Source organism: Aotus nancymaae, unplaced genomic scaffold (assembly GCF_030222135.1).
Source record: "Aotus nancymaae isolate 86718 unplaced genomic scaffold, 86718_ANA_hifiasm-v0.15.2.pri h1tg000036l, whole genome shotgun sequence".
Classification (NCBI taxonomy): Eukaryota; Metazoa; Chordata; class Mammalia; order Primates; family Aotidae; genus Aotus; species Aotus nancymaae.
In genome coordinates, this window is record NW_026988450.1 from 17,194,318 (window position 1) to 17,217,006 (window position 22,689).

The 22,689-nt window shown below is 39.7% G+C and overlaps 2 protein-coding genes across 5 annotated transcripts in view; one reads left to right on the forward strand and one right to left on the reverse strand.

The window, feature by feature from the left end:
- Positions 1-12,361, reverse strand: part of VCPIP1 (valosin containing protein interacting protein 1) — a 33,684-nt gene extending 21,323 nt beyond the window's left edge. The window contains exon 1 of the mRNA XM_012463686.2: positions 9,374-12,361. Within this exon, the coding sequence (XP_012319109.1) occupies positions 9,374-12,089 (2,716 nt within the window). The 5' untranslated portion in view covers positions 12,090-12,361. The remainder of the gene's footprint in view (positions 1-9,373) is intronic.
- A 197-nt stretch (positions 12,362-12,558) lies between these two features.
- SGK3 (serum/glucocorticoid regulated kinase family member 3) overlaps positions 12,559-22,689 on the forward strand; it is a 187,393-nt gene continuing 177,262 nt past the window's right edge. For 3 of the 4 annotated variants that reach the window (XM_021669576.2, XM_021669562.2, XM_021669757.2), the window contains exon 1: positions 12,692-12,832. The gene's annotated coding sequence lies outside the window, so the exon portion shown is untranslated. The other variant, XM_021669673.2, reaches the window with a different exon arrangement.

Sequence of the window (22,689 nt, forward strand, 5' to 3'; positions counted from 1 at the left end):
GTCCTGCACCAGTCTCATACAGCTCTCCACTGTACTCTTCTCCATCCCTCCTAACACCCAGGTTCAATGCCTGGATTACTGCCACTTCCTCACAGCTGGTTTCCCTTGAGTTTTATCCCCCACTAAATCCCTCCTCTATACGATCTTCAGACTTAAACCTATAATGGTTTCCCAAAACCATATGGTAAAGTTCAAGTTCCTTTTCCATGGCATACAAGGCACTCAAAGGTTGGTCCTTGCCTTTCCCATCTGACATCATACCTTACCTTTATTTTTACAATGTAAAACCACCAAACAACTGCTCCTGTTTCCTAAAGGCCAATAATTGTTACATATTCTTTAAAACTCAATCTAGGTATCACTTCCTTTAGGATTCTTTGGAGTGTTGGTTAGGTAGGTACCTTCATTTGATACTCCTATGTATATGAATACCATAACCCTTATCACACTTAAGGTTAACTTTTCTGTTTTGTTTTCCAGACTAGATTTCCTTTCTATACTTTCAGATTCGAGAAAAGGTTGGTAGCCTGTATGACTTTTTATCTCCAGGGCCTGGCACCAGTGCTGAACAGATGGTAGCACTCTTAGTATTGGTTGCATGAATGTATTGATGCAAGCTTGTCCAACCACCCTTATTTTGTTGTTGTTCTGTTTTGTTCGGTTTCAGGCTTTTAGCAGCCTGAAGCTATGGTTTTTAGTTTCTGTCTCTAGTGATAAGCAGAAAAGAGTGATGAGGAAGGGGCTTTACTGGCCCAACCAGAAACAAAAGCTAAGAACCGGTAACTGTTTTCTCTCCCTTGGACACCCTTGGCAGAGTGAATATTACAAATGAGGTCTTTCTTTTCAAACAGTGCCTGAAAGCAATCCAGATGATAACCATTCTTCAATGTTACATATATAAAATACAACTAATGATTATATGTCACTGACCTTTCTCTGCATCTGTTTTCTCTTCTAGAATCCAATAAAACAAAATAATAGCAAAAACAGAATAGTTTTCTACCATTTTATTCAAAAGTAAACTTTTAGAGAATAAGAAGAGTTTGGAAAAGCCTCTACAAATATGTTAATTTACATTTTTGTTAGTCTCCAATTATTTTTACTTTATAATCCAACTGATTCTTCATACTACAAAAGTAAAATACTTCTATCCAATGTACTGTGTGTCTATGAATGTAGAAAAAAAATCTATACTACAGCCATAGATAACCTCTGTTAATTACCTTACTTCCACAAATCCTTCCTTCTCATAAACTTCAATCTTCCACCTGAAATAGTAGCTATATATATGGACGTTTTTTCTTTTGGTTTATCCAATTTTTTTCCTATCTGATGTGAAGTAACTTCTAATTGCTTAAAAATATGTTAAAACACATTTTTTTTTAGATGGAGTTTTGCTCTTGTTGCCCAAGCTGGAGTGCCATGGCACGATCTCGGCTCACCACAACCTCTGCTTCCCAGGTTCAAGCGATCCTCCTGCCTCAGTCTCCCAAGTAGCTGAGACTGCAGGTGCCTGCCATCACGCCCGACTAATTTTTTGTATTTTTAGTAGAGAAGGGGTTTCATAATGTTAGCCAGGCTGGTCTCCAACTCCTGACCTCAAGTGTTCCGCCCACCTCAGCCTCCCAAAGTGCTGGGATTATAGGCATGAGCTACCACACCCGGCCCCTAAAATACATTTTTTAAAATATATTTTTCTAACTTTTTTCTAATAATAAAATTATGGAGTTAAAAGTTTAAAGTTGTCATCAAAAAAATGTTAAGAAGTCACCATTCTAATTTTTAAATTTTATATATTTATTTTTTGAGATAGGGTCTCACTCTGTAACCCAGGCTGGAATGTAGTAGCTCAATCACGGTTCACTGCAGACTTGATCTCCTGAGCTCAAGCAACCCTCCCACCTCTGCTTCCTGAGTAGCTAGAACTACAGGTATGCACCACCACACCTGCTAAGTTTATTTATTTTTCATAGAGATAGGGTCTCCCTGTGTTGCCCAGGCTAATTTGAATGCCTGGTCTTAGGCCATCCTCCTGCCCTGGCCTACCAAAGTGTTGGGATTACAGGCGTGAGCTACTGTGCCTAGCCTTCTGACTTTAAACATTTAAGAATGCAATTTGAATCTACTTTACAATTTATGAGGCAAAGCGGTAAATTAAAAAATCTAACATATATATGAAATATATTTTTATTTATTTTTTGAGTCAGAATCTTGCTCTGTCATGCAGGCTGGAGTGCAGTGGTGCGTTCTCTGCTCACTGCAATCTCCATCTCCTGGGTTCAAGCGATTCTCGTGCCTCAGCCTCCTGAGTAGCTAGGATTACTGACGTGCACCACCACTCCTGGCTAATTTTTTATTTTTAGTAGAGACGGGGTTTTACCATGTTGGCTAGGCTGGTCTCAAACTCCTAACATCAGGCAATCTGTCTACCTCGGCCTCCCAAAGTGCTGGGATTACATGCGTGAGCCACTGAACCCTGCCAAAATGTATTTTTAAAGCTCCAAAAGAAATACCCAAAACAAACTCTGAACTCAAGTATTTATGACGACAAAATAAAGTACTTAAGTTTATTTAAATTTGAAATTTAAAGAAACAATTCAAAATTTTTAAATAATTTGAAAAAATGGTTCCAAATATAAAGTAGGAACACAGAACTGTTTTAACTACAGCGAATTCCAAAGGTATTCATTTGATGAAAGAATTGTTGGCATCTCTCTATTCTTCCTGTAGATCCTCACATTTGAAAGTTTATCTGCCCTGCTGATACTCAAAATGACTTATAAAAAAGGCATACCTGTTTCTTGCCTGAAATTCAGTCCCCTTAAGGGTATACAGCCACACAACTTTAGTGTCACCAGCAGTATTAATGTGTATTTTTATCATACACAGACATGCATATAAACTCAATAGTGTTTAAATGTGTACATACAGAATCTGAAAGGACACATTCCAATTTACTAATAATGATTTTCTCTGGGGAGTACAAATGTTAAGAACTACCATATTTTATTTTACATGGACTTGAATTCTTTGAATTTTTTAAATTATAATTGAAAAAATATTAAAAATAAGTGATCAAAGTAGTTAGAATAGACTCAATCTATTATTATCTAGATTTCCTTTTCTATTTAGAAAAGAAAAGAACAATATTTAATTTATTCTGATACTGAGCAGAAAAGAACAAAAAGGAAAAAGCACAAAATTAAAAAAAGAAAAAATATCTTTGGGAGGCCGAGGCGGGTGAATCACGAGGTCAAGAGATCGAGACCATCCTGGTCAACATGGTGAAACCCCGTCTCTACTAATACAAAAAATTAGCTGGGCACAGTGGCGCGTGCCTGTAATCCCAGCTACTCAGGAGGCTGAGGCAGGAGAATTGCCTGAACCCAGGAGGCGGAGGTTGCGGTGAGCCGAGATCGCGCCATTGCACTCCAGCCTGGGTATCAAGAGCGAAACTCCGTCTCAAAAAAAAAAAAAAAAAAAGAAAAAATATTTAACTTAATCTTCAAGGTAAAATTATATAAAAATCACCATTTACAATATATACATTTACCTTAAGACACATCTATACATTTTTTAATTCAACTTTATATCTGCTTTCCTATGACAAATATGCTACACATAAATCAACAGAAGGGCTATCAGAAAGCATATAAAGAATAATAATATGTGGCTGGGAGTGGTGGCTCATGCCTGTAATCCCAGCACTTTGGGAGACCGAGATGGGCGGATCATAAGATCAGGAGTTTAAGACCAGCCTGGCCAACACCGTGAAACCCCATCTCTACTAAAAATACAAAAATAAGCCAGGCATGGTGGCATGTACCTGTAATTCCAGCTACTCGGGAGACTGAGGCAGGAGAATTGCTTGAACCCAGGAGGCAGAGGTTGCAGTGAGCCGAGACTGCACCACTGCACTCCACCCTGAGCAAAAGAGTAAGACTTCATATCAAAAAATAATAATAATAATATGCATGAGTACTATCTAGATTTGAAACTGCCCTTTACCCAATATTTGAAAAGAAAAATCAAGATGCAATAATAGCATTCAGATCCAATGCCACCTAAAAAATAAGTGTCTCAGTCCCAAGAGTAATTCTAGAAAATCCTAAGGCATTCATAATATAAGAGGTATTATGAAATTACAAAATACTGTATATTTTAAGTATATATTAAACAGTCATATAGTTTTTTTCAGGAAGAGAGAAAGCATATCAAATGAAACAAGCTTCTCAACTCCTGAAAGGTTGGTACACTTTGTAGTAAGGCAAAGAAGTGTCAAGTAGCCTAATTTCATTTGAGTAACTCCAAACTGACAAATTCTGTTCTTCACCTAAATCTGTCCTTACCTCTAGGAAAACAAACAAAACTAGAAACTTAATGAAATATAACACTAATAAAAATTAAATTAGCCTAGTATTTATGGTGGATAATATTCCACCTATCCTATCTACCATGAAGGAAAACCCACAAATAACTGATCAACTTTTTTTCTTTTTTTTTTTTCTGAAGAGAGTGTTGCTCTGTTGCTCAGACTGGAGTGCAGTGACACAATCTCAGCTCACTGCGACCGCACCAGGCCTACAAGAAATTCGAACAACATACTTTGCAAAACCAGAGTTAGTCTTTTAAGTATTATATAAATAATCAAGATGACTGTCTGCAAAATATTAAGTTCAACTACCTCCAGTGGCCTGGATAAAAGAGATTAAAGTGTGAAATACTATCGGTAGAACACTGTTATTCCATTTTATATTTCCTAAGATTCAAAGTTACTAGGTTCCATGAATGATTTGTACTAAGCCAAAGACTAATACACCTATTTATTGTTTTATTAATATAAGTAATAGACAATCTATTCAATGAATATTCTACTTAAAAATGAAAGAAAAATCTCATGCCCCTGGCTATCATGCAGTCATCCTATTTAGTGAAAATTTACAGGCTGGGCACAGTGGCTAACACCTGTAATCCTAGCACTTTGGGAAGCTGAGATGGGTTGATTGCCTGAGTTCAGGAGTTATAAACCAGCCTGGGCAACATGGCGAAACCTCATCTTTACTAAAAATACAAAAAATTAGCTGGGTGTGGTGGTATGCACCTGTAGTCCCAGTTACTTGAGAGGCTGAGAATCACTTGGACTGGGGAGGTGGAGGTTGCAGTGAGCTGGGATCACACCACTGCACCCCAGGTTGGGCGACAAAGCAAGACTGTCAAAAAAAGAAAGAAAAAGAAAAAGAAAGAAAGAAAGAAAATATATAATCCCCATGTATATATTTGATTCTTAATCAAATGAAAAGTTCTAAAATGCTATGTTGGTCTTATTTGGGGGTTTTATACTTTTTATGTATTTAGAAAAGAAAGCTGGAGATCTGCTGATGAAAGCAAAAGTATGCAACTCCCTCAGCTGAAAGCCTCCAGGTAAGTTAATGGGGCAAGGACTGACTCCCATTTATCTTCGTACACTCAGCATACACACAAGTTCACAGCATACATTGATTTTGCTGAAATACTTGCATTCATTAATTCATCAAGCATTTACTTGGTACCTACTATGTGCCAGACCCTGAACTAGGTAATAAGGTATTCACTACAGTCTCTGTTTTGGTGGACTTTACAATATAGTGGGGGAGGCAAACAAATAATTAAACCAACAAATAAGATTATTAAAAATTGTGATAGATGCTGTGAGGGACATCAACAGGGTATACTGATAAAGAGAACTTATTTAGAATGGTCAGCAAAGGTTTCTCAAACTCTGTTTGGTGGTATTTAAGCCTAAACTTAAATGAGAAAGAGCCAGCTATTTAAACAGTATAAAGCCTGATGAGCTATATTCTAAACTAACATAGCACAGCTTAGCTCACATTTGGTAATTCAAAGTAATTTCTGCACTTTGAAATCTGCTATCTTCTAAACAAGCTCTGTTATTTTCTAGCCCTCTCCAATCTGAACATCAACAGTTCCCCAGCACTCTTTACATATGGTTAGTATTTATCCCCAAATTGACTTTTCAGAAGCACCTTTTTTTGTTTTTAAAGAATATCTTTGGCCAGGCGCAGTGGCTCACGCCTGTAATCCCAGCACTTTGGGAGGCCAAGGCGGGTGGATCACGAGGTCAAGAGATCGAGACCATCCTGGTCAACATGGTGAAACCCCGTCTCTACTGAAAATACAAAAAATTATCTGGGCATAGTGACGTGTGCCTGTAATCCCAGCTACTCAGAAGGCTAAGGCAGGAGAATTGCCTGAACCCAGGAAGCGGAGGTTGCAGTGAGCCGAGATCGCGCCATTGCACTCCAGCCTGGGTAACAAGAGCGAAACTCCATCTCAAAAAAAAAAAAAAAAAAAACTTCTACATAATTCATATACAGTTATAAGAGAACTAGAGGAAGAAAACTAATATTTGTAAGGGACTAATCTAATACAGACTACGCACTTAATACTTAAATTTAAAGCAGAAAGTATCTCAAGTGATATTATTACAAAATTAACAAAAAGTTCTCTTTTATACTCAAATTTTGTGTTGGTAGTGGAGGCAGTTTTAAAGAAATGTGTGGGTTTAGAGGATCATAAATGTTGGATGTGAAGAGGGAAAGGATCAGAAGAGAAAGACATTATGTTGGTAAACTCATCACAGTCTATACTCAAGTTCTCTCAGATAGGTCCAAGAACCTCCATCCAAATTCAAAACATAACTACTTATACGCCAGAATTATATTTTATTAATTTTCACTATTAAATATACTGATTGGATTTTTAAGACTACTGATCATAATCCTGCCCATGCCAATTTATTAGCCTATAATGGAGAACACAGCTTTTCTTACTTGCACTGTCATCTGTACATCAAAACTTATCAGCAAGCTAAATAAGTGTTAAGAATAGACGCTTGATGAACATGGGAATCAGGCAAAGGGATATAGGTGTTTCAGTCAGGCCATAGTCAGGATTGATCAAATATTCTTGCCCCTCAACAGAGATTACCTTTCTAGTTACCAGAATTTTCATGAACCCCAGATGATGTATCTTTTTCCTTTGTACAGCAGTATATAAACATTGCTGAATTCTGCTTTTTAGACTTTTTTTCAATGTTCAGTGCTGACTGACCATCCATTCAATTTCTGCAAATACAGCCTTTCTTTAGCTGTGTTAATGTCATCTATTTAATTCAATTAAAAAACATTTGAGAGTACATACTACCTGCTGAGCACTATATCAGGTTCTGGGCATATAAGGATACAGGTAAGAGCCACATTCTCAAGAGTTCATCTTGTATTGAGGAAGACCTTCTCTTTCCTGTTTTTGACCTGGGAGATTGCAGGTCTTTTAAAGTGCCCTCTGCATGTATCCAATTTTATCCATTCTGTGAGAATGTCATTTAATTTTCAGAGTTCTACAAACACTTTACTGTTGGCCTCTTATATATAATAACTACAAGAGGAGTTGTAGAGGAGGCAATTGAACTACTGGGGAGTTAAGTAGTTGCCTGAAATCACTAATAAGTAATAGAGCCAAGATTCAAATTCTAGATCTTTCTGACTCTGAAGATCACATAATCTTTTCTCTATTCCATGCAGTTGCTAAAAAACAAATACTCTTGAGAGATAGAAATACATAAAGTGGGTCGGGCATGGTGGCTCATGCCAGCACTTTGGGAAACAGAGGCAGGCGGATCACGAGGTCAGGAGATCAAAACCATCCTGGCCAACATGGTAAAACCCTATTTTGTCTCTATTACAAATACAAAAATTAGCCGGATGTGGTGGTACGAGCTTGTAGTCCCATCTACTTGTGAGGCTGTGGCAAAAGAATTGCTTAAATCCACGAGGCAGGGACTGCAGTGAGCCCAGATCACACCACTGCACTCCAGCCTGGGTGACAGAATGAGACTGTCTCAAAAAATAAATTAATTAAAATAAAATAATTTTTAAAAAAGGCCAGGCACGGTGGCTCACACCTGTAATCCCAGCACTTTGGGAGGCAGAGGTGGGCAGATCACAAAGTCAAGAGATTGAGACCATCCTGGCCAACATGGTGAAACCCTGTTTCTACTAAAAATACAAAAATTAGCTGGGCATGGGCATCTGTAGTCCCAGCGACTCAGGAGGCTGAGGCAGGAGAATCGCTTGAACCCAGGAGGCGGAGGTTGCAGTTAGCCGAGATTGCACCACTGCACTCCAACCTGGTGACACAGCAAGAGTCCGTCTCAAAAAAAAAGAAAAAAAAGAAACATATAAAGTGCGTAGAACAGTTCCTAACATACCACCTAATTCAATTACTATGTCTGCCAAACTAAAATCAACAATTCCAAGTTTTAAATATGTTCAAGGATTTTCGATCTCCTATTTACTACTTCCCCAAATAAGCCAGTAGTAGTATTCATTTCGGTAGGTCAAGGCCCAATTCACTGCCATATAGTACTATCAGAAAACAGAATCAAAACCCAGATCACTTTTCTATTCGAAATATCTAATCTAGGCAATGTGTTAGTTACCTTCCAGTAACTAACACATTTAAATTTTACTTCATGCTTTAAGACTTAGTCAAGCATATTAACAGTTATTTCAAAACTAAGACTAAGCAAATATAGATACTGTAAAAAGTACACCATTGGACAGTATCCTAAATAATCTAAAGCTTTAAATTACACATTTGGTTGATAATATATTTTTCTTTAATTTATGCTGAATTATTAGAAAGAAATACTTCTCTACACCATTACCCTCTATCTGTTTCTTATGTTTCTGATGATTTATAACATATAATAGTTCATTACAAAATGATGGCAAAGATTTGTTGAGTAGTGAAATTACTTAAATACAAACTTTAGTGAACTTAAATACAAATCCTAGTGTATGAATAAGAAAAATGTGATGAACTGGGAAGGAAGAAAATGAAATGTAAGAAACTACTAGGTGGGAGTGCAGTGAGAATATAAACACCAGAAACTGCAATTCATCATACAGGAAGTCTGAAATCACATGACATACAGGAAAATAAAAATTAGAAATAAATGAAAAAGGTGTAAGGTACACAGGCTCAACAGAGCCTACCAAAAAATTTAAAATGCTTTAAATAAACACAGATCTGTTTTTAAAAAAGCAATTGCAAGAATAAGATATACTTAAATAATCTATTGACCATTATTGAGGGACTACTTTAACTTTCTAGTTATTTTCCTAATAGTTAATAATCATATTAACATCTATCCATTAACTGTCAAAATAGTAAAAATAATTTTCCTAATCCTAAAACATATAATCAAAAACTTAAAATGGCTACAGATTTCTTTTTCCCCCAAAGACAACAGGAAAACTCAGTGTATTATATTTACAATTAAGATATACCATCAGAATTAAATTGATCTTACCCATTAATGTTGCTAAAAGACACAAGGAGTACATTTCTTTGTCAGCTTGCTCCTGAAGTTCCTTAGATGACAGTTTACCAGTAACAGCACTATCTTCTTGTTTCACAGTGTGGGCTGAGTGTGCTACAGCAGACTGACCACCTTCAGCTTTACTCTTTAGAATTTCTATTGTAATTCTGTCGCCATGCTGTAAAGGAACTGGTTCCTTTTCCATTCCTGCCTGTGGTGGCATTAACTCTTTAGGAGGAAAGCCATATCGAATACACTGTAAATATGGAGGAATGTTGAATTCTCTGGCTATACTTTCCTGAAGTTCAAAAAAGGTTGTTGAAGACTTAAGGGTAACCATGGACTGCCGTCCATCATTAGTTGTGATTCGGATCTTCTTCTCCTTAGAAGTTGTGGGTGAATAGGGAGCCTTGGTAGGTGTAGCAGGTGCAGAGGATGGGCCATCACGAATGGTACTGGGAGAAACAGTCCTGGATTGCCCTTTTTGTTCTTGTTTTAACTTCTCTGTTTTCCGTTTCTGCATTACAGAAGCCTGTTCCGTAATATTCTGTTGAATAGTTCTTTCAGTTTTACTCATGTTTAACTCCTCCTTGTGCAAAGTTTTTGTTTTCTGTCCAGTAAGAATAATTTTAGTTGGGAGCTGAGACTCTGATTCTTGTCCTTGTACATCGCCAACTCTTTGGGCATGAGCACCATCTATATTTACAGGAGTATAATCATCAGGATTCTTTTTGGCAGTTTGATGCAATATAGTGTGGACAACTTTCTGAACTAAGATTTCACTCCCAAATTCACCTGGAAAGTGCTTGGTAACAAGTTTCATTGCAACATCGTAAACATTACTATTCAAAGATGAATCACTTTCATACTGGAACCAATACACTGTTTCTCTGACCACTCTTCCACCCCATTCTAAAGTAATAGGGAAAGCTTCTGGTAGATTGTCATACTCCTTACCATCCCAAAAGTGTTTGAATCCACAACCACATTTGCCACCAGTGGACCTAGAATTAGTTCTGTCTCCATCCAAATACACAATAGACCCATCTCCTCTGACCCTTCGCACAGATGTGCCATGGCACCAATTACAAGCTGTTAGGTTACTCAATCCATAGTCTGGTACCAGAACATCTTTCACTGAATCATATGAGCAGACCAAATTGTTCAAGGGAAAGCTGTAATTTTTATCAGTCCTCAGCTGTCCATGAGTACTTTTTGCCAGGTTATACAATTTCCCTCCAGGAGCCAACCACTCTGGAGGAACATGAAGTTCAGAAAGGGCACCACAGAGCAAACATTTGTGAAGGCGATTATCCATTACTGCTTTTTTAGCAGCTGCTGTGACTTCTTCAGGCTGAACTCCTATCACTCCAGTCCTTCTGTAGAAATACTGATGGACATCAGCAACCAAACTAGGATGGATACCGTGTTTGTCCATAAAGACTTCTTCCATAGCAGCAACAAGCCTAAGTAAGTATTTATCTTGCAAACTTCTGTCACCTCCAATAACACAACCACCATCCTCTTCAAGTTTGATGTACTTTTTAATAAGGTCCTGAGGTACACCCCATGCTTTAGGAAGCAAATTCATAGGCAGTTTGGGCAAAGCAGCCCCTTTTATGCCTACCAAAGGGATATAATGGTTTCTACCGGAGCTGCTCCATGCAATACAGATTGGTTTGTTCAAATGACCATCTTTACCAGTGCACTTCTCTGCAGGGATGAGCCCAGGTAGAAAGGTGGCTGAATAATCACCAGAGCTTCTCATGCCACTGAGGGAATCTAACAGAATAATAGGACGATGCAGCACATTGGCAAGACCAAATATGTGGATATTCCTCAGGCCCAAGGGAACACCCTCAGGTGGTACAAACAGAGGGTCACACTCATTGATAATGTCCTCCCACTCAGCAGCATCAATGAAGTCATGAAACAGAGCTTGATATCGGGCCAGGTGCTGCTGAAAGTGCTGTTTAAGATTCTCTCTCAAGGCATGCCAGAAGAGCTCTCGGCCTACTAGAGCCCGAGACACAGCATGCACCAGGCAGTGTCCATCCCCGTCCACATGCACTGGAATGAGACATTCCTGACTTTTATTGGCCCGCTTAATGTCTTCCAGAGTGTCATGCAGATACAGGAGGCTTCCGGAACGGTCCTTCCCGTAGCCCACAGTGTTAACATGTTCTGGTTCTATGAGGAAGGCGCGGTCACCCAGTAAAGCGCAATCGAACAGTTCGCCCTGGTTCATGTCCCGGAGAAGCTTGGCCCGGCCTGTCTGTTTGTCCATTCCATAGCGAGCTAATATGGGCGACAACAATTTGCAGTGATAGTTGGAAAGGCCCATCACCTTAACCAGTTCCGTGTTCTTCTTGGGTGCCCCCGTCACCCCGAGCAGCGCGTTCCGCAGCAGGTTGTGTAGCACTACGTCCGGGTCGGTAACCTCCTCAACCCCCAGCAGCTGTTGCTGCTCGTGCCGCTGGCCGCACTCGGTACACTCGATGCTGACAGAACCGGAGGCCGGGAAGAACAGACGCGCCTGGCACTTCGGATCCGGGCAGCTCCCGGAAAGGATTCTCCGGTCTCTCCGCTTCAAGAGCCCCCCCGAAGCAGCCGCCGACGCCGACACCAGGGACGACGGAGTCTGCGGAGCCTCAGGGGGAGGAGGTGGCGGCGGCAGCGGAGGCGGCGGCGGCGGCGGCTGAGACATAGCTACCGGCTCTCGTGTCTCGCTCCGCGTCCCAAGCGACCCTCAAAAGCTCATAGTCCACCCCCACCGACACGACTCGGTCTTGTCCAGGCCCAGGGCGAATCACTTTCCTTTCCCTACCAGCTCCTCCTCCTCCTAAGCGAAGGCGGAAGCGCCGGACGTTGTTTCTCTTCTTACTTCTCCACTGCCGTAGCCGTTGCCCCGAACGTAACGGCCACCACCCAACCCCGCACTCACACTCACTCACTCTCGCTCGCTCTCCCAGACACACAGACATACACGCCCTCATTGAGTGTGCGCAGGCGCAGCTTCCGCTCTGCCCTCTGGGAATTAGAGTCCTCTAACCTCTGTGCTGGCCATCGAGCCCTAGGCTCTTGAGTTCAGATAGAACTACAAGTACCATGAGGCCAAGTGGTTCAGCGCTAGAGAGGAGGAGGAAGAGGACGGCAACAGGAAAAGGGGCGAAAGAAAGATGGTGCTTCGCGTTGCCTGCCGGTAGTTGTAGTTTTACCTGGATCTCCTTCTTCGTCTTCCCTACTCTGCAGCCCAAGCCAGAGAGTCTGAGAGACCACATTTCCTAGGATGCCCTGCGGTGCGTCCTGCTGCACTTTCTCCTTAGGCGGCGGGGAGGCTTCAGGAAAGCTTGGTAAAAACAGAGTTAAAGGCAGTGGGAGTCGAAGCAGAGGGTCTGAAGTTCACGACTATAGAAGGGGAGGGGAGTGGAAAGGCTCTCAGTGAAAAAGGTACAGTAAATAAATATCCAGTGATACTGTGGGCTGGGAAGTTGAATAAGTGGTCTAATCTAGGCTGGAGGCCATAAGGGGGAAAATAGTTGATTCTCGGAAGTTCTGCCTTCTCTCCCTCTTTAGTGCGAGTCGCTGAGGCGCCATTTGATTTTTCGTTTCCTGCATGCCTTGGCAGTTTACAGTACAAATAACGGTACCTTGGATGTCTGTAGAGTTTTATGTGGATATACAAAGCCTCTTAACGAGATTTAATTTCATTTGCTCTTTACTGTCCTATCCCCCCCAGAGAGTAATAAGAGCTATCATTTGTTAAATTCTTAATATGAGTCTGGACAGTATTTATGTAAGATGATATATTTGATCTTCAAAATAACCTTAGGAAACAGGCCCGGAAAGGAAATGACTTGCCCAAGTTCACGCAGCTGATAAGGGACTGGATAGGCATTCAGACCTCAATCTGTCCTCTCTTTACAGATAAGAACGTAGGCAAGAAAGCTTAGGCCCGTATTACGTAGAATAGTAACTAGCATTTGCTTACTATTGCTTTATAGTTTACATATTTAATAATATGTTCACAAATGTCATTTCATCTTCACATCAGTCCTATAATACCTTTACCAGGCGGTGTTGACTTCATTTACATATAGGAAACTGAGACTAAAAGAAATTAAGTGATTTGCCCAAGGTCAAGTCACCAGTGTATGCTGGATCCCAATCTCAAACCTAGAGAGTGATTTTTACCCTGCTTCCTACCAAAAAACCCCAAAATGTTAGGCTCAGATCTTTTGCTAGGCCTTAGAGTCTTAGGAATGCAGGGATGTTTACTGTTAAAGAGGCAACAGCTTTATTCTTTTGTCACTTGTGTAGGAAACTGCCTCTTCATACAGAACAATATTCGTATGTTAATTGAAAGTTGATACTGTTTTTGTACCTTCATCCCCTTTCACTTATTCCCGAAATTCTTGCTTTCTAGAAGCTTAGTATCACCTTAGGTAAGTGGACTACCTCAAAATTTCTGAAACATTTGGCACAAAGTAGAAACATTAGTGAAGTCCATGAGATCATTTTTGAGTCTTCTGTAGCTGCCCAGGAAACCTTCTGATTAGGTTTTGTGTATGTGTGTGTTTATGTAGAATTTGATGCTTTGAAATGCATTTTAAAAAGTAGAGGCTAATAAAGGGTATTAGCTTTGATTTGCACCTAATAATTGTTTACAATTTTTTTTGAAAAGAAAGTAAGTGATTGAAAGAGAAATCCTTCAAATGTCATTTTCTTGTCAATTTTACCTCCATAATGGACTGTAATTATAAGAGAGGTGATTTTTCCTATCTTGGAGGAGATATTTTTCAGTAGTTTTTCTCAAAGAATTCATGCAGGAAAAGTTTATTCTGACAAGTTTGTTGGTAACTACACAGACTGGTTTTGCCACTGATTTTTTTATTAATTGAATGCTTATAAGTAGAAAAATTGGATATCTTAAGTGGAGATTATTTTATGCTGTGACTAAAAGGTTACACCTGCAGTGAAACTTTTTCTCATACAGAATCCAAAGAATTGAATTATTAAAGCTCTGTAGCACATGAAATGACAACAGTCTGCAATTCTAACATTGTCATGTACTTTTATATCTTAATATTACCAAGCCAAATTTTTCTTATTGATGATACATGTAAATAGTGAAGTAGATGTTTAAAATTGTATTTGAATATGCCATTCTGAATCGTACCTTGACAAAATAATCACTTCCCACCTCACTGAATAAACGAGAAGCCTTTTTCTGGCTTGTCTAGGTCATTTAATCTGAAAGTCAGTTATTTAGTAAGTTTGTAGATGCACTTGAAGTTCAGAAAGTAAGAAAGCTAACATAAAGGGGCAATGAAATTAATCATGCCAAGTTTAATATGTGAATTAATTCTTTATTACTAGAACTTAGATGGCTGAGTACCTACAAAGAAAAAAAATTGTTAGGTCAAAAATACGACATACTGTTTCTTATGGGACCATAGGAGTGTAGAAACCCTCTCCCCTGCTTATTTAAGATCCACAGGCTTCCTTCCTCTTCTCCCCCCAAATTCCATGATCTTGCCTAATGAAGATTAACTTAACTGCCTAATTAACTTTCACAGGATTTTTGTGGGGTAGATAATAGTTCTTGTTTTTAGTATTCCAGATGAAAAGAATAAGCTGGGCCCCTGACATTAGCTGTGCTGATACACATCTCTTCTACCACCATCACACCAGCGTCACTAGTATCTAAATTGCCAACATTCAGTTAAAATTGAAATTCATCTTTTTCATAGTTTCTAGTATGGCACTTGTAAATTCCCTGTATTGCTTTTAATGAATGTGGTAAATGTAAATGCAGAAGTCATCCACCTTTACTAACAGAACAACCATCATTGTTCTTGATCTTTTATATTTTACATATATATTAAGGAAGGGAATCATAACTTTGGGGATTCTTATAAGTCGGCCATATAGCTGCTTATATAAACTATACATCTTTCTTAAGAATTGACTATGTTCTTCCAGACCCATACCACATACAGTCAGACTTCCAATCACAAGCTTCGATTGAAGCTCCAGGTAGATTTGGGAGGGACTAATTATTGAAGTAGGTATTATAAGAACTTAAAGGGATGTAAAATTTTATCTCTGTCTCAGAGGAGCTTAGAGTTTAATAGAAGAGAGAGGCTAAACTAAACTGTTCATAAATATAAGTTGAATAAAGCATGTAATTATTCAAAATAATACAGGAAACAAATATCACAAATGCTATGAAAATTTAATCCCAGCACTTTTGGAGGCTGAGGCGGACGGATCACGAGGTCAGGAGATCAACACCATCCTGGGCTAACACGGTGAAACCCCGTCTCTACTAAAAATACAAAAAATTAGCTGGGCGTGGTGGCATGTACCTACTCAGGAGGCCAAGGCAGGAGAATTGCTTGAACCCAGGAGGTGGAGGTTGCAGTGAGCCAAGATCGCGCCATTGCACTCCAGCCTGGGCCACAGAGTGAGACTCTGTCTCAAAAAAGGAAAAAAAAACACTCCTGTGAGATACTATTGTCCTTATCATATGGATAAGATTTACCTCTAAAAGATTAACATCGTTTTTATTACCACCAGCTAGGAAATAGAGCCGGGCTTCAAATCAAGGTTTTCCTTGTTCAGCACTCACTCTTTCCACTACATCACAGCTGCTTACTGATTTGAGAGAGAGAATTAGCCAAGAAATGAGTGCAAACTGGTGGCTGGTGGCCAAACTTGGCTTGATGTAGTTTTGTTGGGTCAACAGCAGTTTAACTTCTATTTTTTAATGTGAACGTATTTAAGCAGTGGCTAGTACTTCACTCTTTAAGATCTTACACCAGGACCCCTTGAGACAAGTTAACAAGTACAGAGCTACAAGTTGTTCCTTCACACAGTAGTCCTCAAGCTTTAATGTACATCACAGTTAAACGGACGGCTTGCTGAAACACAGATTGCTCGGCTCCATCCTAGATTGAGTGTGTCTGAGGTGGAGCCTGAGAATTTCATTTCTAGCAAGTTCTCTGGTTGCAGATACTGCCAGTCCTTGCAAGGATCACACTTTGAGAATCACTGCTTACCAAACTTGTAGGGCACTAAGAAACCAAAATTATCCAAAAATAGCTGTTAAAACCTTTTTAGCATCTATTGTGCACCAGGGTCTTTACATGTAATATTTATTTAATCCTTATAATATCCTTATGAAGCAGATACTGTTATTAGCATTCTTATTTTTCAGATGAAGAACTTGAGGCACAGAAAGATAAGTAACTTGTTCAGTGTCTCATTGCTAGTGAGTGGCATAATTAGGATTAAAACCAAAGCAGGGCCGGGCTCATGCCTGTAATCTCAGCACTTTGGGAGGCCAAGACAGGTTGATCACTTAAGGCCAGGAGTTTGATACCAGCCTGGCCAACATGGTGAAACCCTGTCTCTACTAAAAGTACAAAACTCAGCTGGGTGTGGTATGTACCTGTAGTCCCAGCTACTTGAGAGGCTGAGGCAGGAGAATTGCTTGAATGTGGTAGATGGAGGTTGCAATGAGCCAAGATCACGCCACCGCCCTCCAGTCTGGGCGACAGAGTGAGACTCTGCCTCAAAACAAATAACAAAAAGAAAAAAAGTAAAATAAAACCAAAGCAATCTGGTGCCAGAACCACTCTGCTTTACTGACTCTTCTGTGCTTATTGTTTTTCACCTGTATTGTGTAATCCCATCTTGATATTAAACATCTCTTAACATTTAATTTTTTCAATTTTATGTTTCATTTTTTTTTAAGAGACAAGATCTTCTTATGTTGCCTAGGCTGGACTTGAACTCCTGGGCTCAAGCCATCCACCTACCTCAGCCTCCTGAGTAGCTAGACTTCCAGCATGTACCACCACACCGGCCTCTTGTTTAACATTTTAAGTGAAAGCCTACCTTTTTTCTCTTAAAATATCTGAAACATTCAAAGGTATACATAAAAATAATATAAAAAAACACTCATGCACTCACTACTAGATTTAGCAAATGTTAATTTTTCAACATATTTGCTTCATAATCCCCCCTCTTAGAAAAACACATTATAGGCTGGGTGTGGCAGCTCACGCCTGTAATCCCAGCATTTGGGAGGCTGAGGCAGGTGGATCACCAGGTCAAGAGTTTGAGAACAGCCTGACCAACATGGTGAAACCCATCTCTACTAAAAATACAAAAATTAGCCAGGTGTGGTGGTGCACACCTGTAATCTCAGCTACTCAGGAGGCTGAGGCAGGAGAATCGCTTGAACCCAAGAGGTGGAGGTTGCAGTGAGCTGAGATCACACCACTTTACTCAAGCCTGGATGACTGAGACTGCATCTCAAAAAAAAAAAACACATTATACATATGACGAGACTCAGATTTTAAGGCTTAAAGATGTATATAACAAAACTGTGCCTTGTGAGTTTTAATGGAAATCACTATTTCCCTGAATAAATTAGGAGATCCATTGAACTTAGTAATGGAGGAAGAATTTCCTTGTAGTGAACATCTCGAAAATGATCATTGCTGTCATTATGCTGTCCCACTGGAAGCTCCTCCCTCTTTAGCACCTTGATCCAGGCATGGAACAAAACTGTTCCCTCACAGGACTTTATGAATTACTTGATGTTCAAGGTAATAAACACAAGCAATAACATAAAGCTAGGTAATGTCACTTGTATGGCTTACTCAGCTTTCAGATTGCTGGGCCTACTCCATGTGATAAAGGTCAAATTTTTCCATCTTGGAACTATGGAATAGAACCCTCTACAGTAGTGGAAGTGTTCTATGCCTGTGCTGTTCAGTATGACAGCCACTAGCCACATGTGGTTGTTAGGCTCTTAAAATGTGGCTAGTGTAATTGAGGATTAGTCCCCAAACCCTAGTTGAGTCCCTTGCTCTGGTATGGGTCAGAGGATGGGGACTGACTGCAAAGGGGAACAAGGAAACTTTTTGGGATGATGGAAATACTCTTTATCTCTATTATGGTGGTGGTGATAATGGATTTATACATTTGTCAAAGCTCATCAGACTATACTCTTAAAAGGGATGCATTTTATTATGTGTAAATTATACTTCAGGGAAGTTGATTTTGTTGTTGTTTGTTTTTGTTTTGTTTTGTTTTTTGAGATGGCGTCTCACTCTGTTGCCCAGGCTGGAGTGCAGTGGTATGATCTCAGCTCACTGCAATCTCTGCCTTCCGGGTTCAAGCAATTCTGCCTCAGCCTCCCTAGTAGCTGGGATTACAGGTGCACACCACTACGCCCAGCTAATTTTTGTATTTTTAGTAGAGATGGGGTTTCACCATGTTGGCCATACCAGTCTTGAACTCCTGACCTCAGGTGATCTGCTCTCCTTGGCCTCCCAAAGTGCTAGGATTACAGGTGTGAGCCACCCCGCCTGGCCCAGTAAAGTTGATTTTTAAAAGTAAAAAAAAAAAATTGAGTTCCAGAGCTAGAAGTTCCACCCTCAGTCTGTCTGAAGCATGCCTCCTGCAATCCTTTTTCTTTTCTAAGGACCAACAAAGTCATCACTACAACATGTAGTACCCCGTGTAATCTGGCCCCTGGCTTCTCTGACGTTTTTTGCATGGCTTGTGTGCCCAGCCACACTGGCCTCCTTCTCAGTCCTCAAACATTCCAAGTACATTCCTGTCTCAGGACCTTGGCACTTGCTCTTCTGCCTGGAAAATTCCTCCCAGGTAGAATTTATGTAGTTGTCAACTCAAATCTCAGTTCCAATGAGATGCTTTTCCTAAACGACCTCTCTAAAACAACACCTCCATCCTTTTTCTCTCTTCCCCTATCCCACTCATTTTATTTTATTTTATTTATTTTATTTTATTTTATTTATTTTATTTTATTTTTTGAGACAGAGTCTCACTCTGTCACCCAGGATGGAGTGCAGTGGCGCGATTTCGGCTCACTTCAACCTCCTTCTGCTAGGTTCAAGCAATTCTTCTGTCTCAACCTCCTGAGTAGCTAGGATTACAGGAGCCCACCACCACGCCCAGCTAATTTTTGTATTTTTCTTTTTTTTTTTCCCCTCTAACATGGATCATAGGAAACAATAATTTTTGTATTTTTCATAGAGACAGGTTTCACTATATTGGTCAGGCTGGTCTCAAATTCCTGACCTCAGGTGATCCAACCTTCCAAAGTGCTGGCATTACAGGTGTGAGCCACCGCGCCTGGCCCCGGCTGTCACTCATTTTCTTTATACCTCTAGTCATCAGGAATTACATAATTACTTGTCTGTTTTTCTCCTTCCCCACTAGATTCTTAAGTAAGGCTTTTCATAAGGGCACGCAGTTTGTTGATTGTTTGATTCCCTGTGCCAGGCATATATAGCCTCAATAAATATTGTTGAATGAATTAATGGCTATCATCTATGGCAGTGTGTTTCAGCCTGATATTCAAGCATAAGTTCCTGGAGAATCCACCAATTCTTTACAGTTTAAAAAATTTTGTGTTGTCATTTTGATGCTAAAGCAAAGTTATATTATTTGTGATTTTTCACATCAACTTAAAACATGAAGTTTTGAGTACCTGAATTCACACTGTGTCTAGGATTTTGCACACTAAATTTAGGATTTTGTTTTTATCAGCTGAAAGCCAAAGAACATTGTGACAAAACGTGTAAGGTTTCACAATCATTTTGAGGAAAGAGGTGGGAGAGTTGAGTCATCACATATCACACAGTGGCCCATGGCAAACTCAGTGTTGTAACTGTCAGTGCCACGTTCCTATAAAAATAGAAATTGCACATAACACACACGTACATACATATATTTGCAACAACTTAGTCACTGGAAACAAAGTAGTAAATAATGAGAATTTTTTTTTGTTTGTTTCCCAGCAATAATTAAATTAGATACTATATAATTCAAATTTGAAATATTCAACAAATGCTAACCTTATCCTAAAGTGAATAAGACTCTGCTAAAGATTTATTGAGTGATATTCAAATAAAACTGGCTTTCCAAGGTTTTGTAGTACCAGAATTTTTATTAAAATTTGAGATCTGATTATTTTAAACTAGCAACAGAAGACCAGGAAGTTAATAATGAAATGTATTTGCACAAACAAATGTTTTTGCATTGACATTATTAAACATAGAGAGGGTCTGGGACCAGTGACTCATGCCTCTAATCCCAGCACTTTGGGACACTTAGGAGAATTGCTTGAGGCCAGGAGTTCAAGACCAGCTTGGTCAACCCCATCTCTACAAGTAATAAATTTAAAAATTTTTTTTAATTAGCCAGCTGTACTGGCGTGTGCTTGTAATACTAGCTACTCGGGACGTTGAGACAGGAGGACTGATTAAACCTAGGAGTTTGAGGCTTGCAGTGAGCTATGATAGTACCACTGTGCTCCAACCTGGGTGACAGGGAGAGATGCTGTCTCTAAAATAAAAATAAACATACAGAGACACATTTAAGATAGAAATAGATTAGAAGTTGAATCTTAATGCTCATAAAGCTAACACTTTACAATTCAAGTTACTATTTATTTTATTTTATTTATTCTGAGATAGCATCTTGCTCTGTTGCCCAGGCTAGAGTGCAGTGATGCAATCTTGGCTTGCTGCAACCTCCGCCTCCTGGGTTCAAGCAATTCTCCTGCCTTAGCCTCCTGAGTCACTGGGATTACAGGCGCCCGCCACCGCGTCTGGCTAAATTTTGTATTTTTAGTAGAGACAGGGTTTCACCATCTTAGCAAGGCTGGTCTCAAACTCCTGATCTTGTGATCCATCCCCATTGGCCTTCCAAAGTGTTGGGATTATAGGCGTGAGCCACCAGTGCCACCTGGCCTTACAGGCACGTGCCACCACACCAGGCTATCTTTTTTTTTTTTTTTTTTTTTTTTGGTAACGGGGTTTCCCTACATCAGCCAGGCTGGTCTTGAACTCCTGACCTCAGGTGATCCATCCGCCTCAGCCTCCCAAAGTGCCAGGATTACAGGTATGAGCCAACATGCCTGGCCAAGTTACTATTAATTTTAAATGGCAAAGCCAAACAACCAATATTCTTCAAGCAGGAGAATGCTTATCACTGCAGTTGTATTACCTTTGCCTCTTACCCCTCTTTATTTTCCCTTTATTTAGAACCTGAAGGATGCTTTTAGGGTGGAAGAATATAAAGTTTAAGAATTTCCTTAAGTGAAATACTTGTTATATCTTCATTCTAGTAACAATCTTGAGTTTTTGTAGGAGTGCCTGATCCCTCTCTGATCCATTTAACTCTGTCTCCTAAACAGTCTAATTCAGTTACTTTTGTATGACATAAAAATCAGAATAAGAAGTGCATGACATACTTTCTACATCTGTAGTTGCAGAAGATATTTTAATAGGTAAGAGCAAAAGCACAAGCCTGCATACTTCTTTTTTTTGTTTTTTGAGACAGACTTTCGCTCTTGTTGTCCAGGCTGGAGTGCAATGGTGAGATCTCAGCTTACTGCAACCTCTGCCTCCTGGGTTTGAGTGATTCTCCCAGCCTCCCGAGTAGCTGGGATTGCAGGCATGCACCACCACGCCCCTCTAATTTTGTATTTTTAGTAGAGACAGAGTTTCTCCATGTTGGTCAGACTGGTCTCAAACTCCCGATCTCAGGTGATCCATCTGCCTCAGCCTCCAAAAGTGCTAGGATTGCAATCATGAGTCACTGCTCCTGGCTGCATACTTTTTAAACCCTTCAGATCATTTAAATAAATCCTTTTATATTATTTTAAGATATAAGTGCTTTGTGGTGATGTAAAAGAATTTAAGTCTAAGGATTTTTATGTAGGTGGGCAGCAGTTTACTGTAGGAAAATATGTATATATACTAAATTAAAGCATCAGCACTAGGTGCCAGCAGATTACATCAAAGTGGGCCTCAAATTGAGTATCAGTAAAATCACCAGAAATGGACTACATCCTTTACAAGGACACCTCTGGTACAGCATTGTTCTGTTTAAACGTTAATTTCCGCATGGCCTGGCATTTGGTAGGTTATGCACCATGAATTCTATGGATATTAATAGGCATCATGTCGAGGGAAGGGTTCTGTAGTCAAATGCAGACTAAATTAGTTTTATTCTTTTTCCATTGTAGGTCTTCTCAGAGCCTTTTTATGCTAAGGACATTGTGACTCTCCAGAGACCAACAGTGATGGCTCTAGAATGTCTAGGGAAAAGAAGGGTTTAATGTCAGGAGTCTGTTTGGGGCACACAACACTAGAAAATGTCCTCCTACACGTTGTTTGATATCGAGTGTGTATTTTGTGGTGATCTGGGAATGCTGATAGAAATAATTGGATGTTGGCCAGTCGTGGTGGCTCATG